The sequence below is a fragment of the Vicugna pacos genome, chromosome X (assembly GCF_048564905.1).
Source record: "Vicugna pacos chromosome X, VicPac4, whole genome shotgun sequence".
Classification (NCBI taxonomy): domain Eukaryota; kingdom Metazoa; phylum Chordata; class Mammalia; order Artiodactyla; family Camelidae; genus Vicugna; species Vicugna pacos.
In genome coordinates, this window is record NC_133023.1 from 112,265,280 (window position 1) to 112,279,964 (window position 14,685).

Genomic DNA, 14,685 nt, shown 5'->3' on the forward strand with positions numbered 1-14,685 from the left:
TAAACACTTTTGTAGAACTAAAAGTAAATCATTTGTTTGGCCAAAGGATTAGAGGAGGGAGAAAATGAAGACAGGGAAACCTGTTAAGATCCTGCTTTAGTCGTGCAGGTAAAACACGGTTAGGGCTTGAACTGTGGTGGGACCTAGATACCAGTTAAGGAGAGAATTTTGAAACAGAACTGAACACAACTTGTTAACCAATTTTATAAGGGAAATGAGTATGGAGAGGTGGAGTGGAGGATGATTTTGATGCACCTGACTTGAGAAACTAGATAGTGTGATTAGTGATGCTTCTAATCATGATAGATAATATAGGAGGAATAATGGACTGTAGGGGAGAGCTACTAAGTTCAGTTTGTGACTGGTAAGTGCTTTCATGACAATGGTATAGAATCATAGTTAGATGGCTGTACTGGGCTGGAACTTAGTGAGGACAGAAACAGAGAAAAATACTGTAGACTTGGATGTCTTCAGCACTTGTTTGTGGTTGGAATCCGGTGCTTGAACAAAATGTCTGGAGATGAAGATTGGAGGGGGAAAAGAAAAACATCAGGAAGCAAACAAAATAGAGGAAGGAATCATGAGGCCTAGGGGAAGATGGCCAAGATTTTGGAGCTAGGTCAGGGAAGAAAAGCCAGTAATAGAGTTACAAGGAGTGGTCAGAGAAGTAGACAATCGTAGTGAGAAAGAAGTAAGGTGAGATTAGAATGTTGAAGGATAAGTTTCAAATAATGCACTGAGATAAGATCGGATGAAGGTGAACAGGAGGTCATTAGATTTGGTTAGTAAGATATCCTTGAGTCTAGAGATAGAAATTCAATAGAATGATGGGGCAGAAGCCAGATGTTAGTGTCATAGAGTCCAGTTTGATTCAAGTCCCTGAGTTGACCTTTTCTCTGACTGCATCATGAAGCGTAAGTAAATACGTTTGAATAATCCTGGGTTGGCGAATATCAGTGTTGTGCCAACGGCTTAGTGTTCATTTTAGCAGGAGAGAACAGTTAATAAAGTATTCTCTGTTCATACTTCCAATATATCCTTGTTGTTTGTTAACCATGTTTCTGCTTAATGGGAAAAAATGTACATAAACTCAAATCTTTTATATTAACATTCTTATAGATTAGAGATATCATCCATGAAAGATGCCATTCTTTATTAAAAACAAACTAAAAAACAAAAAGTCCTGAATTCCTCACAACTCAAAGACTATCTGCTTATAGACTAAAAAGGTGAAAAGTAAGTTATTCAAAACATCCTGTGCTTTCTCAACTTCTTAAAATGCAAATCTTTGTGATTGTATTAAGTTTACATTTGCTTTTCAGTGTATAGAAGCAGCATGGCACATAGCAGGTGCTCAATAAATGCCATTTGAATGTATCTAAAAGGTTGAGGCTCTTTGTAAAATAATGTTAAGAAATTGGTCAGAGCTTTGGCTCACCTGGTCTCTTTTTAGAAAATATTTTATTTTTAGAGAAGTTTTAGGTTCATAATAGAATTGAGAGGAAAGTACAGAGATTTCCCATGTACCTCCTTCCCATACACGTGCATGTGCCATTATCAAAATCCCCCAGAGTGGAACATTTGTCACAATTGATTAACCTAACATTTGTCACAATTGATTAACCTATGTTGACATATCACTATCACTCAAAGTCCATAGTTTTCATTGTAGTTCACTCTTGGTCTTGTACATTCTATGGGATTAGACAAATGTATAATGACATGTATCCACCATTGTATTATCAAACAGAGTATTTTCCCTGCCCTAAAAATCCTGTGTGCTCCACCTAGTCATCCCTCCCCCCAATCCATGACGATCTTTTTTTATTGTCGCTATAGATTTGCCTTTTCCACAAGGCCATATAGTTAGAATCCTATAGTATGTAGCTTTTTTGGATTGGCTTCTTTTTCTTACTAATACATATGGTTCCTCCATGTCTGTTCATGGCTTGAAAGCTCATTTTTTTTTAGCACTAAATAATATGCCATTGTCTAGATGTGCCACAGTTAATTTATCCATTCATTTACTGAAGGACCTCTTGATTGCTTCCAAGTTTTGGTAATTATGAACAAAACTGCTGTAAATGTGTATGTGCATGTTTTTGTGTGGACATAATTTTTCCACTCCTTTGGATAGATAGCAAAGAATACGAAAGCTAGATCATATGGTAAGGTTATGTTTTGTTTTGTAAGAAAATGTCAAACTGTCTTGCAAAGTGACTATGCCATTTTGCATTCCCACCATTAACGAATGAGAGAGTTCCTGTTGATCTACGTGCCCACCAGCATTTGGTGCCGTCACTGTTCTGAATTTTGGCTATTCTGATAGGTGTGTGTAATATCTCATTGTTTTAATTTGCATTTACCTGTTAACATATGATGTACATATTTTCAAATTCTTATTTGCTATCTGTATATCTTCTTTGCTGAGGTGTCTGTTAAGGTCTTTGACTCATTTTTAAGTTGGGTTATTTGTTTTATTATTGTTAAGTTTTAAGTGTTCTTTGCATATTTTGGATAACTGCCCTTTACTTGTTGTGTCTTCTGCAAATATTTTCTCCCCATCTGTGGCTTGTTTTCGAATTCTTTTGATATTGTCTCTTGCAGAGCGGAAGTTTTTCATTTTAATGAAGTCCAACTTAATTATTTCTTTCACAGATCCTTCCTTTGATGTTGTAACTTAAAAAATTATTGTCATAGCCAGTGTCATCTAACTTTTCTCCTTTGTTGTCTTCTAGGAGTTTTTATAGTTTTGTACTTTAAATTTAGGTCTCTGATCCATTTTGAGTTTCTTTGTGATGAGTATAAAGATCTGTGTCTGGATTCATTTTTTCGCATGTGGATGTCCAGTTGTTTTAGTACTATTTGTTGCAAAGACTGTCTTTGCTCTGCTCCATTGTATTGCACTTCTTTGTCAAGGATCAGTCAACTATATTTATGGGGCTTTATTTCCAGGCTCAATATTCTATTCCATTGATCCATTTGTCTACTTTTTTTGCTAGTATCACAATATCTTAATTACTGTAGGTTTCTAGTAGGTCTTGAAGTCAGGTAGTGTCAATCCTCCAACTTTGTTCTTTTCAGTTTTGTAGTTATTCTTATATAGACCTTGTATATATTTTGTTAGAAATACATTTAAGTTTTTCATTTTGGGGATTTCGAATGTAAATGAGATTGCATTTTTAATTTTAAATTTAAAACTTGTTCATTGCTGGCATATAGGAAAGCAGTTGACTTCTGTGTATTAACATTATATCCTGCTACCTTGCTATAATTGTTTATTTGTTCCAGGTTTTTTTTTCCAATTCTTTCAGATTTTCTACATTAAAAATCATGTCATCTATGAACAAAGATGATTTTATTTATTTCTTTCAAATCTATATACATTTTATTTCCCTTTTTTTGTCTATTGCATTAACTAGGACTTCCAGTATGATGCTGAAATGCAGTGGTGAGAGAGTACATACTTCCCTTTTTCCTGATTGTAGTGGGAAAGCTTCTAGTTTTTCACCACTAAGAATGACATTTGCTGTAGGCTTTTTGTAGATATTCTTTATCAACTTAAAGGATTTTCCCTCTAGTCCTAGTTTACTGAGAGTTTTTGTTATGAATGAGCTTCGGATTTTGTCAAATGCTTTTTCTGAGTTCTGATATGATCATGTGATTTTTCTCCTTTAACCTGTTGATGTGATAGATTGCATTGATTGCTTTTTGAATGTTGAACCAGCTTTCCATACCTGGGATAAATCCCACTTGGTTGTGGTGTATAATTCTCTTTATACATTCCTGGATTTGATCTGCTGATATTTTGCTGAGGATTTTGCATCTATGTTCGTGAGAGATATTGGTATGTTTTTTTCTTTTAACATTTTTAGTTTTGTTATTAGGGTAATCATAGCCACATAAAATGAGTTAGAAATTGTTCCCTTTGCTTCTATCTTCTGAAAGAGATTATAGAGAATTGATATAATTTGTTTCTAAAATATTTGATAGAATTGACCAGAGAATCCATTTGGGCCTGTTGCATTCTGCTTTGGAAGTTTATTAATTATTAATTCAATTTCTCTGATAGTTATAGGTTTGTTCATGTTGTCTGTTTCTTCTTGTGTGAGAGTTGGCAGATTGTGCCTTTCAAAAACTTGGTCCTTTTCATCTAGGTTATCAAATTTGTGGGCATAGAGTTGTTCATAGTATTCCTTTATTAGCCTTTTAATATCCATGGGATTTGTAGTGATACCTCCTCTTTTATTTCTGATAATAGTAATTTATATTTTCTCTCTTTTTTCTCTTCTTGGTCTTTTAAAGTATTAACATTGCATGTTTGCAGTTATATGTACTTATTTCTGCACTCATCTGAAACTCTCCTTTCCCACACAGTTTAAGATATTTTTCAGGAAAATGTTCTTACTTCGTAATGATTCTCAAGAAATGGAATTCACCAAAGAGCCTAATATCCTGTTTGTTTATTCATTTGTTTCCCTTTCCTAAATTTGGTATATTGTCAGTTCATAGTTCTTACGTTTTGAGGAAGACAATATTATCCAGTGATGGTAGGCTGGTTAATTGATAGGTATGCACAGCCGTCAGTTCACATTTCAGAAATGTCAGAAAGCAAAGTTTTAGTTTACGGATTGTTAGATGGTTCTGTAATTTTCAGGGAAAGTATCTTGAAATGAGGATAAGACAATTTAAGGAACTATTTAGAAAAGTTTCAACTTTATCCTGAGGCATTTTATCTGGGCTTCTGCTTTTAGATATGAATGAGTTTCTCTAACTTAGTTTTTTTTCAATAAGTTAGCCCTGGTGATACAACAAATTCATATAAACTCAAATTTTGAAATTAAACTTTAGATTTTATAGTATAAGTGTGTTTTATAAATAGGAATTGGAAAGAGGCATCTGGATTTTTAATATGTTTTAATCCTACTTTTCCCCTCAGGGAACCCAAAATGGTCAACATTTTCCCTTAGAAATATTTCCACAAAAAAGTATAAATTATGACCTAAAGTAGCTAACATTAAATCTTTGGAATAGAAAGTGAGTCTTATTTATAAACAAATACTGTACTATGTGTATTAACCACAATTTTGTTTAAATGGTATCTTTGCACATCTGCATTTCTTTCTGTGAGCTTCCCCAAGTTGGCATGGGTAACCATGAGTTAGTTTGGCTGATAGCATCAAGTTTTGAGAATGTCCGGGGGCTAACAGCCAAATCCTTGTTTCTCATCCAGTGGCCAGCTGTATGAGTTTGGCTAAGTTGTTTGTCCTCTCTGTGTTTAAGTTTTACTCTGATGCAAAATGTAGACGATACATACCCTGCACATTTTCCTAGATTATTGGCAGAATTAAGTAAGATAGGAGATATGAAAGTGCTTGAAAGATTAAAAATGTATACAGTTGTAAGGTATTGCTGCAACATCATTGCAAAGACCTTTTGCTCATATTGAGCCTGAATGTGCTGTTCCTTGTCCTCCTCAGGATGTGAGGGGAGGAAAGAAAAAAAATGTACAATTCCCATTCTTGCACACTCGTCAGTCTGCCTCCTCAAACTTACACAGCTCTAATTGTACCTAATGAAAGAAAAGTAACATTTTTAGGTCCCAGTTGCAGGCAACATTTTAAATAGAACTGGCCTCCGGCATTTTTCAATATAAAATCTAAATAATGTGAAATTGTTATCGGGAATTGTGCCAGGGCTGGATTACACAACTAATAAAAATCAACCTGAGTCTTAGACTATCAGGCATCCTTGATCACACCTCCCCCAGATCAGCAACTGAGACAGCAGGACTCATACCAGGCCTTGTCTTCAGTTCCAGAGACCTTGGTCATCATCAAGGACTTCATACTAGGGCTTGTTCATAGCTAACAAGCAATTTGCCCGCAGCCTTTTACATGCTAGAGACCAGAGCAAGAGTGAATTCATGCAGAGCCCCAGCCAAGGTTGTTTGTGGATAAGGCTTAGAGAAGTCTGAAACATTTCCTCCTTTAACCCATCAGCCATCCCCAGGGTGGGTTCCCTGCACTCATCCTCATCCCACGTTACCGAAGGTGCTGTTGGGATGCCCTCCAAAATGTAACCTTGGAGGGCTTGGGGAGGGAACATGTGACCGTGCCTAGTGGTCTGGGATTTATTATAGAAGGTGTTTGTCTAAGAAACTTGCAAAAGGCTTGGTGGAACTCTTACTAACAATTTGAACTCCAAAGCTCTGGCCTTTGCCTGGTAGCTAGTAATCACAGTACCCAGAAGTTCCTTCTTGCCTTCTGATTTAGTTGCTTTCTCTTGATTAACTTCTTTTTGTGCCTAGGTCAGTATATCCTTTCGATCCTTTCAGAACTTCATGGCCCACTGGTACTAGACCTGTTGCCTAACTGATCTCTCTTAGACTCTTTCCTCTCAAGTAGCACCCCAACCCAGGGGCACATATTAACCCATGGCTGCCAGTGTATTGTTTTTATTATATTGATGATTGTAATTACTTTATCGCATATAAATTATAATTAATTGTTAACATATATAACAACTAATACTAGCAGTAATAACAATTCTAACTACAGTTTATTAAATATCTACTATGTGCCAGATGCTCTCTTATATATTTTTATGTATCTTATTTTGTTTAATAGTTACAACAGCCTGGAGAAGTCAGGTATTATCATCATTCCAACTGGAAACAGTAAACTTATTTTTGCTTAAGTTTGTATAGTAAAAGAAAGTCCTTTCTCCAATCTCCAATGGAGTCACCATGAAGGTTGTCTTATCCTTATTTTTCAGCTGGGGAATCTGAGATTGAGTGATGTTACCTAACTTGCCCAAGGGCACAGAGCTAGTTGAACCTGGTGGATCTTAGTTCAAAGCTCATACTTTGTTATGAAACCACTATATTATATTGGTCCCCTAGGTAGTCTACCCTATTTTCTCCCCAGGGCTAAATATATTTTGGATAGTCAGCTCCTTTCAAGAAGCTAGACATTCTGTAGACTTCCACTGTTGAGACTGCTGGTCAACAGCTCTCTTTTCCCTGGGTTTGTAACATAATAATGGGGAAATATTTAGCAAGTAAGTCTCTTTCACCTGTATGGATGAATATCATGGAGCAGATATGATCAAAGTCTGTAACATTAGGAACTGTTCGTAATACTTTAGGTACTCAGCAGAGGTGATTCTCTTTCTTCAGTGTTTAATACTTTTTAAAACCTGTGACCGTTTATCTTCCTTCCATCCCCTATACCCACCCTAGTCCTCCTTGTCTCCCAGATATAGCCAGTATATTCCTTTCTTTGCTGGTATGCTGATGCACAAAACATGGTTAATTCTTACCCTGGTGGTATAAGAATACCTACAAAATTATCCCGAGTCATATTGAAAGAGGGAAGATGATGTTTGACCAGCCATCTGTATGAAACCATAGACTGGGGATGGGGGTTAGCATCATATGGGGTTTATGCAAAATAAAGCAGAGAGATGTCTCTTGAATATATATATACCTTTTGATGCCCACACATTTAATCAACTAAAATTTACTGAGCACTGTTCTATCTGTTCAGATCCCAGGAACATAATGATAAAAAAGAGGAACAAATTCTTTACGTACACTAAACAAAAAACAAATGATAAAAAAATCAAAGAGAAGAGCAAGTATTAAAGTCCATGGTTCAAATAGACTTAATACTTTCAAGAAGCAGAGGAAATGCCATTGTGACTGCATCTTAATGAGTGAAGGACAGAATGTTACGATAGGCCACATCATGCAGGGCATTAACAACAGCAAGGGGACATGGAAATGTTTAGCCCCGAAGTACTGAAAATGAGGTCATGAAAAGTCAAATTGAACCAAATTTATCTTATTGACTGAGACTTAAAAAAAATTCTGGCAACGTTAGCTTCTTGGTTTTTAAGGAGACTGTCAAACATCTTATAGGAGAAGTAAATGTTATTGTATTTGATCTCCAGTGGGAATATGTTATGTCCTTTGGGTTCTAAGAACCTACATTGTGGAAGAGAGAAAAGCACTAGCTCACAATCTACATTTTACAGTGGAGTTACATCTGAACATCAGAATGGGAATACTCTGATAATAACTTCACATGACACAGACATGGGCATAGTCAGGAGTACTTGCCAGTAATTAACTTCACCAGAAATCTAAGTACCAGTCATTCTAATTTCGTTTGTAAACCCAGTAGGCGGCAGCCGTCAGCTCTCCTGTGTTGTGTATGATGTAAAATTTCAGTAAGTTCTAGGTAGTATGAATAGTAACAATCATTTGAGGCCATCTTAGAATTATTGGTTGGTATGCTAATCCCATTTGTCATTATTATTACTTAGTTGTAAAAACACTCGATTTTGAAGTGTCCTTGGCACTTTATGTTTCTAACAGCAGTATCCTTTGATGCTTAGAACAGACACGATCCTGTAATGTCTCACCAAGAGATTAACAGCTGCCCTCCTTCTAAGTCTTACCAGGCTGCTTCTGATCTCTTTCCAGTTTTCTTTTGTGTGGTTGATATCTTCTGAAGTCCAAGTAGAGTAGGGTAGGCAATTGCCATGGGGTATACATAAGGAAATGAAGGCAAAATTGAATTCCATAAAAACTCTTGTATTGGGAGTTAGCCAGTTAATGTCCAATTTCTAAAGTGGCCTTATGGTAAAATTCAATGTTGAGATTCCTTTATACTGCTAGTGTTGGTGGATAAAATTAATCCAGACTGACCACACTCTACTAGGATTTGATCTTTTTGTAGAAACCCAGAATTTGACCCCTGACATATCTCAGTAAACACCTTAAAAAGCTATGTAAGTTAGCAGGTATCTTCTGTATGTTGATAAGGTTTTTGGTATGTATGCAGTAAAAGAAAATATTGGCTTAGGAACCAATGGCAAAATTAACAACCCTTGGAATACCTGTTAAGAGATTGGCCATAGGGACAGAGCAGAAACGGCTATGGCCTTAGTTATAGACATTTTCACAAGTTTTCACTATCAGGTTGTCAACATAGCAATACTTACTATTGGGAAAGAAGTCTGACTGTCTTACAGTTCAGAAGATGGTTACAGCTGTTTTATGGAGCTCATTAGCTGTCTCCATAGCCAGATATGTTCATACTAGCATTTCATTTCGTATCTTCCTGTTGGTTGAAGTAGAAAACTTTTCTATCGTGTTTTGATATTGTTTGTGATTTCTAGGCAAGGTCCTAAATGGAAAAGTCAATACTCTTTTTTTTTACATTTTTTATTGATTCATAATCATTTTACAGTGTTGTGTCAAATTCCAGTGTTCAGCACAATTTTTTCAGTCATTCATGGACATATACACACTCATTGTCACATTTTTTTCTCTGTGATTGAAATTTATAGAGTACACACAAAGGTGTAAACACCCAATAAAGCCATTTTGCTACTTCTCTATTCCTGCAGAAACTCGACCTATTGCATGAAGGTGTCGATGTCCTTGACTGTTGCAGAGAATGAATCAGGTCTGTGCTACAATAGCAGGATCCGCTATTTGGAAAAATCTGAAGTCACTAAAAGAAAGGAGATCTCCTGCCCAGACATGGATGACTTTAAAAAGTCCGATCAGGAGCCTGATGTTGTGTGGTACAAGGTAACTCAGCATGATGTCAAATGCATTTTTTTAACCTTAAGTCAATGACTGGCTTGGGGAGAGAGAAAAATGGAGAGATTTTATTTCTAGGTTTTGGTATTAGACACTTCACTGAGAAGAATCAACAGATCCACAGCTAAATAATTCATAGCTATGATTCCTATATATTACTGTTTTTCATGTACTTCCATCAGCAGGTGTGAGAAGCAATCCCAGCCTCTCCAATGACTAAAATAAGGAAAATATCCCTCTACCCCAACTCATGAGAGCAAATGGGAAGAAGAGTGAAGATTTAAGTAACATGTGAAAGAACGTATTCGAGGGACATACACATAGAAATATTATTTACTGTTTGGAACAAAGGCCCATGGTTACAAGCAATGGCACTTAGAAAGAATAACAACTGTTATCATGGTCTACGTGGTGAAAGCCATTGCAGTCAGTGCAGAGGAGACAAAAGGGCCCAGTGCAGGATGTGCAAACACTGGATATGATGTGTTTATTTGGATATAAGCCGCACTCAGGGGTTGCACAGAAGAGAATTGAATGAAGGAACTATTTACAGAGGTGTGGTTAGGGTTAAGGGAACTGAAAGGGGAGGAAGCTGTACATTACCACTCCTAGGCCTACAGTGGCAAAGGGAAGGAGCTGTGTCCCTGGAACGTGGCAAGAGCACAGCAGACCTGTTAGGAGCTGTGACCTCAGAGGAACATACGAACTGTGGCAGACAGAGAGAGAGTGGGCAGGATAAAAACCCTAACCCCTCTTAACTCCTGCCTTCTGGTTTCTTGCTAGTGTCTCCTCTCCTACCACATGAATTCAAACAGAAGTCAGAGGGCAGAAAACCAGGGGACAGAATCAATAGTCTTCAGCTTCCCTGGGTGTAGAGTAGGTCAGATAAGGGCAGAGCACGGATCTGGGGGGAGGAAGCAGAGAAATAAACACACAACCTTCCAACTCTGCTGTTTTGGCTGCTAGCCTGAGCCCTGTGGTCCTAAGAAGACTGAACACCCTCTGCCCACTCTGGGCCATACTGGTTGACATGTGGTCCAGTTTTATATGTGATAGTCATAGGTGACCAAGAAGGTTTTCTGCACAGGCACTGTGCAAATTGTCGGAACCAAACACACAGAAAAGTTGGTACAGGTTGTTTCTATAGGATCTGACAGACCCTCAGTTCCCAGGAGAGTCTAAACCCTAGCTCCTACAGCTGTCATGTATTTTTTTTTAATTGAAGTATGGTTGATATACAATGTTGTGTTAATTTCTGATCTACAACCTAGTGATTCAGTTATACACACATAGATATATTTCTTTTCATATTCTTCTTCATTATAGGCCATTACAAGGTATTAAATGTAGTTCCCTGTGCTGTACAGTAGGACCTTGTTTATCTGTTTTACATATAGTAGTTAGTATCCGCAAATCTCAAGCTCCCAGTTTATCCCTTCACCCTCCCTTTCCCCCCTGATAACCACAAGTTTGTTTTCTATGTCTGTGAGTCTATTTCTGTTTTGTAAATAAGTTGTTTGGCATTTTTTTTTTTTAGATTCCACATATAAGTAATATCAGATGGTATTTTTCTTTCTCTTGCTGGCTGGCTTCACTTAGTGTGATGAAAGCCCCCCATCTTCATACCTGGGGGGACTTGACAGTAGACACCAAGAGCATGTCCTGAACTAGGACCTCACATCTCTATGTGAATCGTCTTCCCTTTTTTCCCGTTAATATCTGGACAGATAAAAAGGAACACAGTGCTCATTACGCATAGATATAGAATATCCATAACTTAATGGGACCCTTCATTCCATCATCAGCCTTGTTAGTATTTATTAAGCACTTAATTTGTGCCATATGCTGTACTAAGCTTGGTCTCTACATTATCTCATTTAACTCTCAGTGCAACTCTGTGTGGTGGGCGCTATTATCATCATTTAATAGAGAAAAACTTGAGTTTTAGATGGATACAGAAACTTGTACAGATCTACTTAGCTAACAAAGTCTCATTTTATATTCAAGGCAGCTTGATTCCAGGGTCCATTTTGTTAACCACTACCCTCTCCTGCAATAGGCCTGGGGCTAAACCCAGCCGTGATCACAGGCACTTCTTTAAGACACAGCCCTGATCAGAGGAGCCCATGAAAAGATAGAATAAAAAGGTTTTATTTCAATTTTATAGTTGAACAAGGGAGGTTGACCAGCTTAAGCACTAGCAGCTAGGAGTAAAATCCAGGTCATCAGCTTTCTCTTACCGTGTTCATTCTACTATCTCACCTTCTTATCTTTCTACTAAATTCTTTCTTCTTTTTTCACATCTCTAGGCATCACCATCATCATTGTATGCCAAAGCAATTTATCCCTTCGGAAAAGCTAACCCTCACTCTTTCTTAGAAATGGACCAAAGATGGTGAAGCAAATGGCTTTTCCAGCTCTGTCTGGATAATAACATTGGCTATTCCTGTAACATTTCATAATTGATGAATAATCATAGTTATAGATAACATGTATTAAGTACTTACTATATGCCAGACCCCATTTTAAGTGCTTTAGATGGATTAACTCAATTTCTAGAACTACTGTCTTAAGTTGATATTATTATTATCCTCATTTTACAGAAGAAGTGACTAGAGACTCAGACAAGTTAAGTGGCTTAAAAGTCACATAGCAGTTTGGGACTTGCAGTTTGGCTCCTGGGCCCTTCCACTCAGCCACTACACTGCAGTAATGGATCAGATTAAAAAACTGAAACCCCAAATTAAAGAGTCTCTGAAACTTCCAGTTGTATTGTTAATCCCACTTCTCATACAACGTTGCAAGTAAATCCTTGAAAAAATGTATTGATGTATTGGGAAAAATGTTTCCTTTTTAACCAATAGTTTAGCAATCTGCCCTACTTGCTTTGCAGTCTGTACATTTCCTACCAGGCTGAACATGAAGTGCTTTTGCTCTGGCTACAGCTATGAAAGAGGAGGGCACCCTTGTCCAGGGTTCGTTCTGGTACATATCCCAAGTTAGAAGTGTATAACATGTTATCTCCAATGTTTTAATAGTGAAGTGTATGTGTTGCATGATCTTTTTCCCAGCCGTATTTTCAAATGCATGTAATCTTTACGCTGGTTTCTTTTCCATCTATCCTACTATGGCAGGCCTTTAAGGAGTATCCTTCGATATTTGCATGTAGTCACAGCTGGATGGGAAGGTAGGGGTGGCTCATATGGCACTGGGGCTTGTTCATAAAGATGAATGAATAAGCCCATCCTGGTTGTCCTTGGAATGTAAGAGATTGTATAAGGGGCTGTAACTCCTCTATCTGAACCCTATTAGTTAACAAAAGGAAGTGAGGAAGGGGGCTAAACTTTCAGCATTTCCCCCTGACGCTATGAATGGGGCTTAGACATTAGAACAGAATAGACAATAATGTCAGTGCTGTTAGAAACATTTTTGAAATGAGAGATGATTATTTTCTTTATTGAACTAAGGAAAACACTAGAACAACTTCATTATTCACTGAGAACACTTGACACAAGAACATAGAGTCCCTTTATCCCATTTCTAAACAAAAGAATTCCCTAACCTTAATAGGACATTAGCAATGAAAATACAAATAGATGCCTTGGGGCAAAACACACATTTATGTGATAAGCAACCTCAGTTGATAAAAGGCTGATGTTAATGAGGTCAAGGCTACCTGTTTGAATCCTCCTTTTTCTTGTCACAACTATCTTAAGTTCAGATGTTTGCCATTGGTTATAACGGGATGGGTGGGACCTTATGAATGGCTCAGTGCAAATCCATTCATTCATTCAGTATATATTTACTGGGTACCTACTATGTGCTAGGCACCATGCTACAAACTGGGGATAGAGAAGTGACTGAAATAAACCCATTTTTTGTTCTTTTGGAGGGAGTTAGATAAGTAAACTGCTTCCCCTCAATGCTCCAGGAAGGAGCTGCATCAGTGAAAGCATCTAAAGAACAGTTCCTACAATAGCATTTCTATCAAGTAAAGGTCATTCGACATAAGTCTGTTTTTAACCATAGATAGACATGAACATCGCTGAACATAACTCTGTTTTTAACCATAGATAGATATGAACATCTTTGCAAAGGAAAATTTCAGAACTAAATAAGACCAGTTAATATTTCCACAGGACATAATAGTTGACAACAATCTTGTCACGATTATTTTCATATTATAGCACACATAGAAAATAATAATATGACCCAGTGAGGTGATTGGATGAACTGCCCTAAGGACTTGGGCTGCTCCAGGTCTCATGTGACTGATTTAGTGCAGACCATTGTGTCTACACGATAGTAGTTCCCCTCTAGCACACCAGAGTGCTATGGTTCACTGGTTTGGGAGCTCTGATCTACTTTTTCATAAAATGTAACATAATTTTTTACCTAAAGGTGGCTGAGAATAAGGCAATCCGTGTTGTCCTTGGAATGCAGAGGTTGCGTGAAAGGGGGGGAAATCTCCTTTATTTGAACTCCATCAGTTAACAAAAGTAAGTATGGCTACTTGTTGGTGGCTGTTACCATTACTTTTTACAGATGAGAAAACTGAAGTAGCTAAGAGAAGGTCACTTAGCTAACACACAGCCAATTAGGAGTTCAGATCTTGAATTTCTGATTTCTAGTGCATGCTCTTTTAGAACACCACTCTGATTGCTCCTCTAAATACATATCTTATGCACTTCATAGACTCACATCACTGATGTAAATAGAATGCTCTCTGAAAATTATTTTAGAAACAGTTCCTGAAATCCTTCCGAAGAACTCCTTAATGACTCGAAGGGCCTCAAATGAACCAGAAAGAGATTTTCTCAAGATCCAGCTGAAACTTAGTAGAAGGAATTGCAATATCATAGGGACCTTAGAGCCCATGTAACACAACTGATTTGTCTTACACACGAGGAAACCGAAGCCCAAAGAGGTTAAGCAATTTGCTTAATCTGATGAAATCCATTTCTCCTTTCTTTTTGGTATTTACTGAGTTTTACAGAAAGCCTGGAGTCAAACCAAAGTAAGTGAATACCTATTTCTGTATGTTTAAAAACTGATACTTTTGACAA

The 14,685-nt window shown here is 37.3% G+C and overlaps 1 protein-coding gene across 1 annotated transcript in view; it reads left to right on the forward strand.

Annotated features, from left to right (window-relative positions):
- Positions 1 to 14,685, forward strand: part of IL1RAPL2 (interleukin 1 receptor accessory protein like 2) — a 436,774-nt gene that overhangs the window by 15,746 nt on the left and 406,343 nt on the right. Inside the window, exon 2 of the mRNA XM_072956493.1 lies at positions 9,421 to 9,607. Coding sequence (XP_072812594.1) covers positions 9,437 to 9,607 — 171 coding nt within the window. The 5' untranslated portion in view covers positions 9,421 to 9,436. The remainder of the gene's footprint in view (positions 1 to 9,420; positions 9,608 to 14,685) is intronic.